The 15,937-nt window shown below is 41.5% G+C and overlaps 1 protein-coding gene across 4 annotated transcripts in view; it reads left to right on the top strand.

The window, feature by feature from the left end:
• Window positions 1-15,937, top strand: part of oxsr1b (oxidative stress responsive kinase 1b) — an 85,620-nt gene that overhangs the window by 65,204 nt on the left and 4,479 nt on the right. Inside the window, exons 5-18 of one of the 4 annotated variants that reach the window (XM_084048058.1) lie at window positions 1,836-1,891; window positions 2,264-2,373; window positions 4,250-4,351; window positions 6,184-6,317; window positions 7,116-7,164; window positions 8,235-8,300; window positions 8,907-9,029; window positions 9,746-9,823; window positions 12,186-12,221; window positions 13,620-13,769; window positions 14,073-14,107; window positions 14,496-14,548; window positions 15,132-15,200; window positions 15,783-15,847. In XM_084048058.1, the coding sequence (XP_083904184.1) occupies window positions 1,836-1,891; window positions 2,264-2,373; window positions 4,250-4,351; window positions 6,184-6,317; window positions 7,116-7,164; window positions 8,235-8,300; window positions 8,907-9,029; window positions 9,746-9,823; window positions 12,186-12,221; window positions 13,620-13,769; window positions 14,073-14,107; window positions 14,496-14,548; window positions 15,132-15,200; window positions 15,783-15,847 (1,126 nt within the window). Of the gene's footprint in view, window positions 1-1,835; window positions 1,892-2,263; window positions 2,374-4,249; window positions 4,352-6,183; window positions 6,318-7,115; window positions 7,165-8,234; window positions 8,301-8,906; window positions 9,030-9,745; window positions 9,824-12,185; window positions 12,222-13,610; window positions 13,770-14,072; window positions 14,108-14,495; window positions 14,549-15,131; window positions 15,201-15,782; window positions 15,848-15,937 lie in introns of all 4 variants that reach the window. The other 3 variants (XM_084048057.1, XM_084048060.1, XM_084048059.1) reach the window with 3 other exon arrangements.

Genomic DNA, 15,937 nt, shown 5'->3' with positions numbered 1-15,937 from the left:
GGCCAAATACATATCATTTTGGGGGTCCTTGACATGAAAACATTTTGAGCACCACTGATATAGAAATACAAGTGTACATTCGTAGAATCAGCCTCAGGGTCTTAACGGGTTAAGCGTACCTTTTTATTTCCTCGTCTTTCACTTGACCCCTTTGGTCAGACTTTTTACCGTTAGTCTGTCGCCATGACAACTCTGTCTAGCTAGTGAGGTGTGCGAGCCTGTGAGCAATGAGAGAAGGAGGGAGTGTGTGTGTGTGTGTGTGTGTGTGTGTGTGTGTGCATGTGTGTGCACCCTGCTGAATCCTCTTATCGTCGCCATGAGCATTTATGTGGAGACTGCATTGGGCGCTAATAAAGAAGAAGAAAAATCTGAGCACTGAGCAGGAAGGATGAGAGCTCTGAAATCCCTGTGGAATTAAAATACTGACTGCGCATTTCCAGGTTTAAGACCTCACACTGAATTTCACATGGCTTGTGAAGAGAGTTGCTGAACCTGACAAACGTAATCAGGAACTGTGTCGGGTTGGCTCTACCATCCTCTGTACCCAGGAAGTTATGCATGTGTTGAATTACTGTTCTCAATCCACTGGCAGGCTAGCCTAGTACAGTGTTTCCCAACCTTTTTGGTGCCAAGGCACACCTGGCATAGTCAAAAGATCCCAGGGCACACCTAGATATACTGTGTGTGTGTGTGTGTGCGCTTTTGACAGCCCCTCTTCGCCGGTACGGCATTCAGGTCCGCTGTATCGGCCCGTTCCGACCCACTTTCACCCCTGAGTACCTGCCAGGTGATGGCCCCATGAAGACAAAGCCACACATTTGCATTTATATGTGCGAGGGTCGATTCACTGGATGTGTGAAATTTTACACGGCACACCGAGCATTCCTTCGAAGTACAGTAAAGGTCCGCCTGCCGCGCGGTTGGGAAGCGCTGGCCTAGTAGCCTTGAGAAACTATCCTTTAGGTTTTTATGCCCATAAAAGCTAGTGAATAGCTACAGTATATGCTTTAGGACTGCATAATTATAGTCACCCATTTTAATTAAAATGATCGATAATGATGATATTTTGTGGGAAAAGACGTTTTCCATCTTTTGTTTTGTTGTTGCTCATTGTACTAATCGGTGCCATATGTTTGGCCAAATAGAACGTAATGGCTTCTGTGAGCCTGATGTATGGATGGATGGTGTAGTGGGTTATATAATGTTCTGCTTGCTAACCCTCACATAATTGTGAGGAGATGAGGGCAAGGTGCAATTGGCAACCAAATAAGATGCTTGAATTAATTGCCAAGTTTCACGGTAGAACATAAAATCATGACTTTCGCATACTTTTCGATTAACTGCATTGCCCCTAATGTGCGTATTAATTGCTCAGTATATCACTCCGAATAAGAGCACTTGATAAATGGCTGAAATATACTGCAAATCGGTGGTTCTCAAAGTGGGGTCCTTGGGGAGGTTCCAGGGGGTCCCCAGCAAAATGAGTCAATGTAGCATCAAAATAAGTTTAAACCTATATACATCGCCTATTTGAAAATATCTATGATCCACAAGCTCACCGCTGTGAGCTTGCAGCTCTGCATTAAAATCTGAAATTTTGGAATATTTTTGAAGAGTTTTAACAACACAAATCTATTTTCTGATGAGGGTTCGCGGGCAAATACAGCACATATTGATTTAGGGGTCCTTGACATGGAAAAAGACGGAGAACCACTGCTGTAAATTAAATGAGCAGAAGGTGGAAGATATTCATCCATGTTTTTCTTGACATCTACAGGTAAAATAAATACCGGCTATACAGTAAATTAAAGAAAGTCTTTGTCTTATCTTGACAGGGACGTGAAGGCTGGGAACATTCTACTTGGAGAAGATGGCTCGGTGCAAATCGCAGGTATTTTGGCTGCAAGGCTCCTGTTACCTGTCACCTGGTGGTGTTGACCCAGATTAGGTGTGAAGGATTAGCTAGCTGTTGCACATTTCCCTTGCGCTGCAGCCTCATTTCCAGCCTCATGAGTCAACGGCGTACATTGAGTCATAGCCAGATCATCTCGGTGGTACCTCTATCACAATAGAACTAGTGTGTGAAATATAATTAGCTTTGCTGACTGTACACGGAATCCATTGTCTGTGGCGTTGCTCTTGAGTTACATATTACGGGATTAGGAATTGGTCAGCTTTGACTCATTCTCTTTCTACCGGATTCTATTGTGTTTCTCTCACCCTCCCCATCCCCTCCTCCCCTCTGCTTCCCGTTTTTTCCCAGACTTCGGCGTCAGTGCCTTTCTAGCTACAGGTGGCGACATCACCCGAAATAAAGTGCGCAAAACGTTTGTGGGAACGCCATGCTGGATGGCTCCAGAGGTCATGGAACAGGTAGGGCTGTCACCATTACAAATTTAACGTTGCCGATTAATTATCACTCAAATGATTTGCGATTAACGATTTAATTGTGTTTATGTCATTGAAAATGAATGGAACAAAAATTACATTTCTGTTTGGCTTTTAGCTTTCAAAAACAAAAGTTGCACAGGGCAGATATGACAAATAACACATATTGAATTACTTTATACTTAAAAATAAACATTAATAGTGGAAATAGCCGATCTATAAACTCAAAACGCGTCGCATCGCGACGCGTTTTGAGTTTATAGATCGGCTATTTCCACTATTTTTGAAATTTAAAAAAATACATATGAATTTTTTTTACATGGAATTGATTATGACGATTATTTAAAATAATTGCGATTATTTAAAATAATTGCGATTAGACGATTATGTAATAATTGTGACAGGCCTAGGAACACTCTCTGTGCTGATCCAAGGTGGAACCGTTCTCAAACAACAAAGACACAAAGGGATCTGGCCTCACCTCTGTTGCCTGCAGCAGAGATATAACAGAAATATTTGAGGAGTACATAGCATGCATTTCTACTTAAACTTGGGTTTGTTTTAGTGAATGCTGCTGGTGTTTTATGAAAGCATTTTGATCCCTGTAGCTATAGCTTATACAGTCTCTTATGATTTAAGCATTCAGCCGCCCTAATATTCAGGGATCTGTATACAGTAGTTGCAGATTATGCATGCTTTAAAATGATAAAGTCACTGGCAGGAGGGAAGGTTTTATGCATTGCAAATAGACCTAGCTAATTCACAGAATGATCCCATTTCCGTCTTAAAGGAAAATTACACCCCAAAATGAACTTAAAGATCAACGTTGGTGTAGCTTCTTTTTTTCTTCTTTTTTTTGGGACCCTTTTAAATCTGTAGCAGGTTTGTCTCCGCTGTGCTAGGAGTTCACTGGTAACCTTTTTTTAAAGATAATTGTTTTTGGCATTTTCTGCTTTATTCAGATTTTATTCAGGAGAGTGTAGAGAGACAGGAAACCTGAGGGCAGAGAGAGAGAGAGGGGGAGACACGCGGGGAGACATGACGGCGGGAGTCGGATTTGAACCTCGGCCCTTGCAACTCACAAGGAGCATGTGGTTAGTGCACTAACTGGTCGAGCCACCAGGCACCCCCGAGTTCTGCTAACTTTATGTCACAATGACATAATAGTTACCGGTGCATGAAAACACATTAGAAAATGCAACCAGTAGAAGGTTAGTCTCACAGAGGCCTCCATGTACTAGTTAAAATTGCGACCCTCCGTATCCTCTTTATTACTTTTACCTTCCAAGCTACCTAGCATAAACAAGCTAACACAAGCACTAGTGCTGCAACAGAGTGATTTTGATTAACTACGTCTTGTTTCCACAAATTGTCATCGTTCAGATGAGTTTCTTGACTCACAGCTCTTCCCATGATTTATTGTCAACAAAGGGTCATGTTTAAACCTGCTGAAAGTCCAAAAAAGACGTGGGTGGAATGCGACTTTGAACTGCGAAGCATGTTGCACTCTTCAAAAAAAAAAAGGACATTCATCATTTAGCTGATGTGGTCTAACTGGTCTCTCATACAATTTAGGCATTTATCGAGACGGTATAGTGCCTCAGTAAACCATAGGATCACAGGTAAACCTAAGAACATCAGCCTAAACAATGTACTATCAAAACAATAACCTGTACATCAAAACTAATAGGATACCAGGTAAACAATGAACCTAGCATATGTCTAAAATAATATACTCTCGGAAATTACATTTTTAACATTGTGGTCAAGAAATGACCTCATGCTCGGCATGCATCTCGCTGTGGGATTGGAAGCCAAACTGATTTGTTCATGATGTGGATGGTTTCTCTGTTTTCTGCAGGTGAGGGGTTACGACTTCAAAGCAGATATCTGGAGTTTTGGGATCACAGCCATTGAGCTCGCCTCAGGGGCTGCGCCTTATCACAAATACCCCCCCATGAAGGTGAGTAATGGGAACCAGCCCAACTCTTTGGTCCCAAGAGTCACTTCCTAGAAATGTAGTGCGAGTCAAAAGAACAATATTTCTATTTGAAATGTAGTGGAGTAAAAGTCATGTGCTTGCAAAGAATACATGTACTCCAAAAATGTACTCACTGTAAGTACAGTTACTCAAGTAAATGTACTTAGTTGCTGTCCACCACTGATGTGAACCAATTCATACACGTGTAAACACCTGGATTCGAACCAAGGGTCTCCTGCATGGGAAACCAAACCCCTCTACCAAAGGGGATTCCCTGGCCAAGGGAGATATTAGTCATCTGGCCTTAACTCTCTCAGTGCCACACAACGAGATATCCCGAGTTTTTTCTGAATGCCCTCAGTGCCAAGAACAAAAAATCCAGAGTTAAAAAAAAATATATCTAACTATATAAATGGCGAGCAACTTCCGCACCCTGGGTGCGACACCCCACAGCTCTGTTATCGAATAAACAACGCACCGCCAGACCACATGTCGCCAACTGACTCGCCACGGCGCCCGCACTGAATTTACGCCTCGCGTAGGGGACATCTCACTGATCACTACACCTTTTCCACCGCGCAACATAATTAATTCTACTCACCAAATGTCGGACAAAACGGAAGGGGAGGCAGCTTCGTACCGTTTACCGTGCGCACGACCTCATCACCACAACAGCAGGCAGCCGGTGCGGGGGCTTTTTCCTTTTTTTCCAAAACATTTTTTTGGTCACCGTTTTCTCCAGGCACCATTTCTGGTGTAACGCCACCGCCAGCATGCGCTGGCTTGCGCTGCCATTGCACTCTGCCCATCTCCTCCACACCAACACACACGCAGCTCCTTTGCTTCAACCCCCCCCCCCTTCTTACGTACCTCCTTTGTTCCACCCAGGCCGTTACTTTCACTTCACTCATGTCTCGATCACACTATGTCCGTCCTTCACGTGCCATGTTCATCCCAAACACAAAAACAAACAACTCGGGTTGCCAAGTTCAGGTTGCCAGGTCCTCTAAAAACAAGCGCCAGAAACAAGCAACCACCTTCATGAAAAAAATAAAAACACCAAAGGCCTCCGCCATGTTCCAGGGGGGTCCCCGCGCGTCCCAACACTCCACAGGGGGTCCGTAGACCAGCAGGGGGTCCGCGGGGGTCCCCCTCAAACATCAAAAATATATTTTTTTCAATTTTTTTTTTCTTTTTTTTTTAACTTTTCCACAGTTTTACTCCAGCAATTTAACCGCCATGTTCCAGGGGGGTCCCCGCGCGTCCCAACACTCCACAGGGGGTCCGTAGACCAGCAGGGGGTCCGCGGGGGTCCCCCTCAAACATCAAAAATATATTTTTTTCACTTTTTTTTTTTTTTTTTTTTTACTTTTCCACAGTTTTACTCCAGCAATTTCAGTACCCCAATATACACGCGGCCCACTGGGCCCCGTGCGCGGCTGGGGTTGAGGGGGGCGTAGCCCCCCGAAACTCTAGTATATATATATATTATTATTATTTTATTTTTTTTTGGGGAGAAAAAAAAATCAGATCCCAAGATATCATTATCTGAAGATTTGCAGCTCCATCCACTCCTTGTTTAACTTATAACTGAAAAAGGCTGTATCTCGCTTGTTTCCTAAGCACTTTTTTTTTTACTTTGAAAAAAAAAAAAAAAATGCTGGCACAGTATGAACATATTTTTTTTATTTCATTGGAACTGAGAGAGTTAAGACAGGCCTACCCTCAGCTGACGTACACAAATGGACAGGTGGACACAAACAAATGTATTTGGACCTGAATGTTGGTGTACTTATGGATGAATATGTTTGCAGGTATTGATGCTGACCCTGCAGAACGACCCCCCAAGCCTGGAGACGGGCATCACAGACAAGGAGATTGTGAAGAAATACGGCAAATCCTTCAGGAAAATGATCTCCCTGTGTCTACAGAAGGAGCCTGAGAAAAGGTGTTTGATCGATTTTTTTTATTTTTTATTAGACAGAAATGTAAAAACAGCACGAGTACAGTCAAACACTTTGTCTGAAAGCATAACATCAAAAAAGTCCTTGCAGTCTTGTTTCCATTGGGGTCCATTGTTTAGTCCACACGCACACACAAATAATCATATACGAAGACAGAGCCAGCACACAGTAATTAACCAAATGAACCCTGGCATCCCTATGTTGGGCACCATGCGATGTGACGCATAGTGAGCTTGTAGATTGGCCGTACAAGAAGTATATAGGGGTTAAAGGACGGCTTCATCCATTTTCAACCTGTCTTCATGTAATTGGTCCTCACTTATTCTCAAGATAAAATGGTACCATATTATAATGAGCACTGGTGAGGACCAATTATATGAAGATAGGTTGAAAATGGGTGAAGTAGTCCTTTAACTTGGCTTCCAACAGATAGATTTAACAAATGGCAGTGACATTCTGCTTCCAGACAACTCAAAAAAAGTGATATGATTTCAGTTAGTAAGTCTATTGAGAGCATTCGTTCTAAGGCATTCATATTTTTGGCTAGGTACTATCACTACTATGGTAATTCATTCTATCAACTGCTACTATTTACAGGACGTGGGTGTATTTTATCGTAATGTTCACAGTACGCCGTACACCGGGGTAATCATTTTGTTACACTGCAGTTCAAGACTTCTCAGACAACAAACGCTGCCATTGTGTTTCTATCAGTGGGACTTTGAAAAAGACAGGTCTGAAAAAAAGGAGAGGTGATTCACTGTCGTCGTGTTGTTTTTCAGGCCCACGTCATCGGAGTTGCTGAAGCATAAATTCTTTCAGAAAGCAAAGGTAAGTGGCTGTTCCTCCTCCTGATTCTTAAAGACTTAAAACGGCAGCTCAGTGAGTCAGCATCGTCTCCTCCTCAGTCACCTTCCACAATAGGCGCCAGCCAGGGATAAAAAGTGAATCATATTCTCTTGTGTTATACCTGTTCCCATTCATCACAATAAAAAAAAATGTGTTGAACACATCCCTGAGGTGTTTGGAGCGCTTACCATGCTGGTTCTCACATGGTCCAAATGCCTCGTCCCAGCTGAGGTCAGTGCAGCATTCCTCTCATTACATTACTGGCCGTGGAGTGCTGTTTCTAACAAAGGCAGGGATAAGCAGCCTATATCTCCAGCTTCCGGGCTTGTCCTGTACGGCACGCTACTAACGGGAACAACTAGAGCGCTGGCTCAGCACTTTACACGGCCCAAATCCAACTTAGGTTTGCTGTACACGCGACCCTGGTCAGCAGTAAGGCTTGCAGTACTCCACACGTACAGCAGAGGGCGAGAATCTTTTTTTTGGAGCACATGGTGGTTCCTGCCCTCTCCTGCTTGGTATGAATGAATGAATAAACAGGAGGGCCTGTGCCGTGCACACACCTGGCGCAGGCAGTGGCACATGGTCTCATACTTGGAACCAAAACACCCTAATAGCAGTGGTGTAAAGTTGCTAAGTACATTTACTTAAGTACTGTACTTAAGTAAAATTTTGACCCTGTGACATATACATCAGATACAGTGGTCGTCATTTTAGTAGGTTCTATCCTGTAAATGGCTGAATAATAAGAGGGACGTGGAAGCTTGCATCAAATCAACTGTTAAGTTGATACTGTACCTGGAATGGACAGCTAGATGTTGCTTTCATTGTTCATTTTCTTCTATTATTCCTTCTATGTTCTTATTTCTTGATTGAATTGCTCATATTTTGCTCGTTTGTAGTTTGTATGTCTGGGAATCACTTTGTAAAGTTGTTTTTGTACCAAAGTGCTAATTGCAAATAACGGTAATTATTATATTACTTTGACTGTATTTGTGCCCTACTTTGTCATGATCGTGATTGTCATTAACATCCTTCCTTCTTTATGGCAGAACAATGAGTATTTACAAGAGAGGCTACTACAAAGAGCGCCCACAATAAATGAGAGGTCGAAAAGGGTGAGGATGCAAAGAGGTCTCAAGTATTTCATGCTGGTTTTATCAGTAATAAATCAGTGTTAATTATGACGGAAAATGTTTGTCGACTACCTTTTTTCACTGACGAAAACGAAATAAAGACTAAGCTATGATGACTAAAACTATGAGTAAATATATTGACAATTTTGTCAACAAATAAAAACTAGACTAAAATGTTAGGAACGGACTAGTGGAGAAGAGATCCAGTAGAATTAATACAAGTCATTCTATGCTTGGCTGCGCATGGGTGTCGTGCTATGAAAATAGCAGATCTACAAGCTCACAACGTGTCGCATGAAGGGCAACAAGCTTGTAGATCTGCTGTTTTTGGCATAAAGTATAAATCAGACATTACAACGCCATCACGGCCTGCTAAGATACATTTTAGTCGACTAAATGAACTGTAGATTTATTCGACTAAAACTTAACTAACACTAAAACATTTCAGACGACTAAAATGTGACTAAAACTAAATGGAATTTTATTCAAAAGACTGATACGATGCTACGACGATGCTGCTAGTGTGACAGAATTCTGTGTGTGTGTGTGTGTGTGTGTGTGTGTGTGTGTGTGTGTGTGTGTGTACAGGTGCGTCGAGTGCCAGGCTCCAGTGGTCGACTGCATAAAACGGAGGACGGCGAGTGGGAGTGGAGCGACGATGAGCTGGATGAAGAGAGCGAAGAGGGCAAGGCGGCCGTCTTGGCTTTAAGGGTGAGAACGCCACCAGCGACTCATATACCCCTTAGCTCTGGTCCAGAGCGTTAGCGAGTTCTCTCTGCCAGGCGCGGTGCTATTCCCATAGACCCAAACTTCCACTGCCGTGCGATAGTCTCCAACTGTAGGGAAAATAAGGAAAACGATTTCGCTACTCACCGAAACAAAGGCAGTTTTATGATGTTGAAAGACTATTTTCCGTGGTGGGAAACGTCTCGGAACGTCACCTTTCGCTAAAAAACACTTTTTGGGCAGAAAATGAAATATGTCTGCTAGACGGAAAATGTTTTCATTCACTCAAGTGCGCCCTCCACAGATCTGGCCCATATAAAATACCATAAAACTGCCTTTGTTTCGGTGCGTAGCGAAATCGTTTTCTTTGTTTTTCCTACAGTTGGAGACCTCGGACGGTAGTGGAAGCTTCGGTCTATGGGAATAACACCGCGCCTGGCAGAGCGTTAGAGAGAACTCGCTAACGCTCTGGACCAGAGCTAATTTGCCCTCAACACACAGATATATATATTCAGATATATATATCCATATCTATATACAAACATTTTCAGCATCACTGTCTCGTCTCTTGTTAGTTCCATGCATGTGATCATGAAATGTCATTTACATGTCTACGCAGTAGCATCTTTGTCCTTTTTTGTGCGTTGTTTCTCCACTGAGTGTAACCCTGTGTGTATGTTATGTGTCCTGACACGACGAAGGACCAGCAGCCGAAGCCTGTTGGCGCACCCAGGCGTCAAGTGCGCTTCTCCCTCCCGCTCGAGCTGCCCACCTCCAGGGTTGTTCATTTTGCCATCACAAATACAGATGGCTGTCCCCTAACAAGGAAGGACTCTCTCTCTCGCTGGCCAGGGTTAACTACGAGGGGAATGTGACCGTGAGAGAGCAGGAAATGTCTTAAAAATAAAGCTTAAGATGAGAGGGTGGAGAACAGGGCGGGAAGTAACAAACTCCCATTCACAAGAGAGGCCCCCCTGTAGTAGTCACTGTGCAGATACTGAGCAATACCAAGCTCAAGCGCATGTATTTAAAATGAATGGCAATCAAGCAAACGTGTCGTCTTTTTGCAGCAATGGTTATTAGCCAGATTGTTCAGAAGTCTGTGAATCAGGTCTTATTTAGTTTTCCTCATCATTTCTTTGTTGTCCATCTGAGAAGGACCGTCTGTTGTCTTAGCGGTGGCGAGTTGGAGGAAGAGGACACGTGCGTGTGCTGTGTACGCAGATAAGCATGTTTCCTAAAGAGCTGATAGAAGAGAAGAGACTTTGTTCTATCATTACGTAACGCCAGCGCTAGTCATCAGAAGGCACACCACCAGCAGCCCGTTATGCAATGGGTTAGTTTTTATAGCCATCCTTGGCATGTAAAAGTCTAAGAGAACCCCTGAACGCCTAGGGCATGGCCTCACATCGCTATGTTTTATGATTTGTGTTCATACTTTGACATCTATATGTGTACAGTATAGCTACATAGCCAGTTTACTCTGACCCTTAGGCTCTCTCCTGTCAGAAACTCATTTTGTGCTGTTGGCTCTTTTCTGATTTCTGGCAGCAAACGTGGAACAGGGCGTGTGTCTCTATATAAGCCATTTAAGATAAAGTGAGAGTTACCTTTCCTGGAAGCCATCTGTATTTCTGTTTCTATTTCCGTTTATAAATAATCACCATTGTTTTATTTTTCTACTGACCAAATCAAACCTTTAATCAATACCAGGCAGATTGATTGAGTAATTGATTGATTGATTGATTGATTGATTAATTGATTGATTCAATCAGAGCAACTAATGCTCGGTGAGGAATTCAAATTCATCTCAAATGCTGTCATGCTGTTGTTTTGTTCCTGGCTATTTTGTAATGGCAAAGCACATTAACTCCCATGAACTCCACTCCACAACTCCCATGACATTTTTTTTTTCTTTGACATTCTTTGACAGTCTTTTTCTTCTTCTTTTCCAAGAAACATCATGCATTATGATGAGCCATGAGCTCTTTCTTTCACAACCTTTTTATTTCATTACTTAAATAATGCCTCTCTCTGACTATAGTAGCCGTCTAGATCAGTGGTTCTCAAAGTGGGGGCCAGGCCAGGGGTCCTTGTGGGGGGGGGGGGGGGTGTTCCAGGGGGTCCCCAGGAAAAGCACTAAGTATAAAATAGCAGATGTTCTCTTCTAGAGGTCACCTGTATTCAAGCTCGCTTTGAGCTTGTACTTCTGCTATTTTTGAATAGCCAACGTATAAAATATGGATTAAATGGTTGTGATGCTGTATTAACCCCTGGGGGTCCCCAAGCCCCACTTTGAGAACCTGGAATAAATAACAACTACATTTGAGATTTGATCCATTGGAATACATGTCCTTTTGTCCATTTCCTGGAAAAGTAACGTTTTTGAACATGCTAGGTTTTCACCTGACTGCAATGATTATCCTCTCTGACAGTTCATTTTGTGCTTTAGCTTTCTGCAGACCAGCAGACTTTAAGAATTTGATTATTTAAAAAGGACAGTGTGTGTGCCCTTTTGTTCACAGATTTTTCTATATAATATCTGATTTCTGCTTTTTAGCTTTCATAAATCTAATAGCAAAAAAGACCTAAATATAATGCTGCAAAAAAAGAAATCACCCGTTTATAACCTAATTATCACACTTATCAACACCTGTAGCTAATGAATAAACAGTTTAAATTTGACTCTGTAGACTGCTAGATTAAATATCAAATTATTAGCAGCTAATTTGGTGTTTGTCCTCTCCATGCTGTTACACTGTTCATGGAGGGAGAGATGTTAATAAACGGGACCGGTCATTTTTGGAAGTAAACGAGTGAGCCTTTTTAGACAGTCCTACTTGCTTTCTCTGTGCGTGTGTGCTTGCTTGCGTATGTGTGTGTGTGCGTGCAATTGTTTGTATGTGTGTGTGTGTGTGTATGTAATATTTTTTGCCTTATTCTAGTGCAGTGATTCCCAACCAGTGGGTATTAACCTAAAAAATAGCAGATATACAAACTCATAGCACGGCACCGCGTGCCGCGCTACGTGTTCAAGATTTTCAAGTGGGCCTTGATCCAGAAACGGTTGGGAACCGCTGCTCTAGAGATCAAGAGGATATATTCTACTTTGAATGTAATTTCTTGATGTGTTTTCTACAGTCGCCAAGAGTGAAGGAAGGATCCCAGAATTCAGAGGTGGGTGTCAAGTTATATCAGCTACAGTTACAGTTACAGTTACTTAAGTAAAAGTATCAATACTGCAATGTAGAAATGCTCTGTTACAAGTGAAGTACCAGTATTCAAAATTGACTGGGGTAAAAGTACAAAGGTATTGGCGTCAAAAATATACTTGAGTACTAAAAGTAAAAGTACTCGTTAAGCATGATGTCCCATTTCACACGTTTCCAAATGTGTAAAATCCTTTGAAAATAGCAGATCTACAAGCTCACAACGTGTCGCAAAGCGACGCGTTTTGAGCTTGTAGATCGGCTATTTTAAAATAGCCAAACTATATTGTAGGTTTGAACTGGGTTAATGTATGTTTTACAAAGTCACTAGTAACTAAAGTTTTCAAATAATTGTAGTGGAGTAAAAAGTACAATATTTGCCTCTGAGATGTAATAGAGTAGAAGTAAAACTATTGAAAATACTCCGGTTGAGTAAAAGTGCCTCAAATTTGTACTTAAGTACAGTACTTGAGTAAATGTACGTAGTTACTTTCCACCACTGGTGAATGATTTAGTGGGGAATAGCAACACAAGACGTCACAGCTGATGACTGACTGCATGCAGCCGAGAAGTAAACAAAGATAACAGCTTACAGCAGTGTTTTCAACATGATGTGTGATGAAATATTAATCCAGTGTCTATATAAATATAAAGTCCACTGTCCACAGTGTGTTACTGGTTAATTATGAAAATGATGGCGCACAGCCAGGAAGCCACTTAGCCCTTAGTTTGTTTGTCAAATTACCAGCAGCAGCAACTAAACAGAACATGTATTGTGTATTTTGTGCGTATATCAAACTGGGGTGTTGTCCTGAACAGTCGGTTGTTTTGCGCATATCTTTTTCTAACCTTAGTAATGATGCTGTACTCGTTGTTTAGATTTATTCTGTTTTGTTGATTGTGTTTTTATTTTGTTGATGTTTTTTTTGTGATTTTAAAGAAAAGGGGAAATGGCAATTTATTTATTTTTTTGGACATTAAAGGAGTAGTTCAGCCAAAAAAATACTTATTTTCTATCAAATACAGATCCCATGAAGCCTTGAATTCATGGGGATTTTTATTGTTTTTGTCGCATTCCTGAGCCAATAATTTGATGACCAGGTCATCGGTCAGTAGGAGACTCCGCCGGTCATCAAATTATTGGCTTAGGAATGCGACAAAAACAAAAACATCTCCATGAATTCAAGGTTTCATGGGATCTGTAATTGATAGAAAATACGTTTTTTTGGGGTGAACTACTTTTCAATTTTTTTTTGTCTCTATAAATCATGAAAAAGTAATGATATGTAATAATGATAAAGATATCAGAGCTGAATATACAGTTAAGATGGGACATAATGGGAGTTAACTCTTTTAGGTTTTCCAGACGGAACCTTCGCAGCCCACGGCCACGGGCCAGGCACAACTACCTCAGGCTGCGGGCCAGGTCCCACTGCAGCCCACACCAGCCAATGCCCAACCCGCTGCCCAGGCTGCACCGGGCCTACCTGGTGCCGCTGCCGCTGCTCCCACCCAGGCAAGTCAGCCTTGAACCACACCTTCATCAATGGGAAAGGATGGGATGTTTTTGTCTAGACCAGGGGCCTTCAATTTCAGGTTAATGTAAAGTATAAATCGCACAACCATTTGGTGGCCCCCCTGTAGTAACTCTGAGGACCCCCAAGGGGTCTCGGACCCCCTGGTGAAGACCCATGGTCTAGACACTTAATTTCATGCCAGATTTTTGACCATGTTTTTGTGTCGATTTGAGTCCTGCTTTAAGGCACCCTAGGTTCCTTTTCTATAGCATTCATTCTGCTTATTGTCTGTGTTTTGACAGGCCCCAGCTGCCATCAGTTTGGTATTAAGGTTAAGGTGAGTTTAACTTCTAGCTATATTATTTTAAAAATAAGACATTGTATTTATGTATTATTAAATTGAGAAATTGGGTTTCTTAGATGCATGTATCCTTATGTTATTGTTTTATTTTTAAGCCCATGTTTGCATTAGTCTACTTAACTTTTATTTGTGTCCTTAATATCGCAACACTATTTATACTGCTAAGTAACAACAGAATGTCCCCTCAGGGATCAATGTAGTTTTCCAATATTTAATTTGCAGCTCAGTGTAATTCCAAGTGAAATGAGTCCTTATAAACCTCACAGCTTCACATCTCAGCAAAGACTTAAGACGATGGCGTTATCAGGCTACAGTAACTAATAATTGACTTTATCCATTATTTATCTGTCCTTCTGCTCTACAGGAACTTAAAGAAGGAGCTAAATGATATCCGCTTTGAATTCATGCCAGGGAGAGGTAAGTAGTGTCTCATTAAACAACAATTTTTCTCAGTGGGTATATGAATGTGCAAATAAGAAATTTGATTATTTCTGAGTTAAATATGTTTATGCCAATATTTCAATTATTGCGTGTGTGTGTATATATATATATATATATATATATATATATATATATATTGTCTCTGTCAGGTGGAAATCTCATACTGTATGTCCAAAACTGTTACTTTTCAGGATTCAAATAAAAAAAAATTCAAACGTAGCAGATCGACAAGCTCAAAACGTGTCGCTTCGCAACATTTGTGACACGTTGTAAGCTTGTAGATCAGCTATTTATAAAATTGTTAATATGTCAGTCATTTCTTTTTTTATATTTAAGTTGTCATATCTTACCTGTGTCATTTATTTGTATGACAATTAATTGTCAACTCAAATTTTGGAATCGTGACAGCCCGACAGGGGGGACAATCAAGACAGTGTTTTTCAAATTATCTGGTTAGGTTAAGTGTAGGTGGGACGGACTGGACGGACTGACACTGCCATCCTTACAGCCCCCTAAAAACTTTTCTGATAGCCTCTCCTGTTTCTCCCCCATGTTTCAGACACCGCAGATGGTGTGTCCCAGGAACTGGTGTCTGCAGGTTTGGTGGATGGCAGGGACGTAGTTATAGGTGAGTCACCCCCAACTAACTGACCGTGTGTGTGTGTGTGTGTGTGTGTGTGTGTGTGTGTGTCCTTTATTTCAGTGATTCTGAATCTTTTTCATAACAAGGATCCTCACATATTTTTTGGGGGCCACAGACCCCATCAGAAAATATGTTGTGCCAGGGACTCTCATAAAAGATGTGTGTTGTTAAAATGTTTCAAAAATACTCAAAATTGTTCTCATTTTTATTTCAAGCTCACAATGCATCAATGTGTCACACCGCAATGCATTGTGAGCTTATAGCTTATGAGATGAGTGAGTGGGCTATTGTCAAATAGACAATGTATATAGGGTTAATGTTGTTAACTTTAACCCCTGGGGGTCCCTGGACCCCATTTTGAGAACCACTGCTTTATTTAATTCCAGCCCATGATGTAATACACACCCAGAGTTCGTATTGACTCTTCCTCGCTTTCCGAATAAGAATAGATGTTATGTTGTTTGTTTCTCTTGTCAGATTTGTGTGAGGAAAAAAAGGAGTCTGTCATCTTTGAGCTCCCGGTCTTCTGTGGTTTGATTGGAATAAAATATTGTTCTTTCTTTTCAGTTGCAGCTAATTTACAGAAAATAGTTGATGAGCCTCAATCCAATAAAAATGTCACTTTCAAACTGGTGAGTGTAACACCGTTCACATGGGTATCTTTGAAACAGCATACTATTACAGTGAGCTTTAGTGAGTAACAAATTAATATAAAGTGTTGT

The sequence above is a fragment of the Gymnoscopelus microlampas genome (assembly GCF_963454915.1).
Source record: "Gymnoscopelus microlampas genome assembly, chromosome: 22".
NCBI classification, from domain to species: domain Eukaryota; kingdom Metazoa; phylum Chordata; class Actinopteri; order Myctophiformes; family Myctophidae; genus Gymnoscopelus; species Gymnoscopelus microlampas.
Note: the sequence above shows the minus strand (reverse complement) of the source record. Positions and strands in the feature narration are given on the sequence as shown.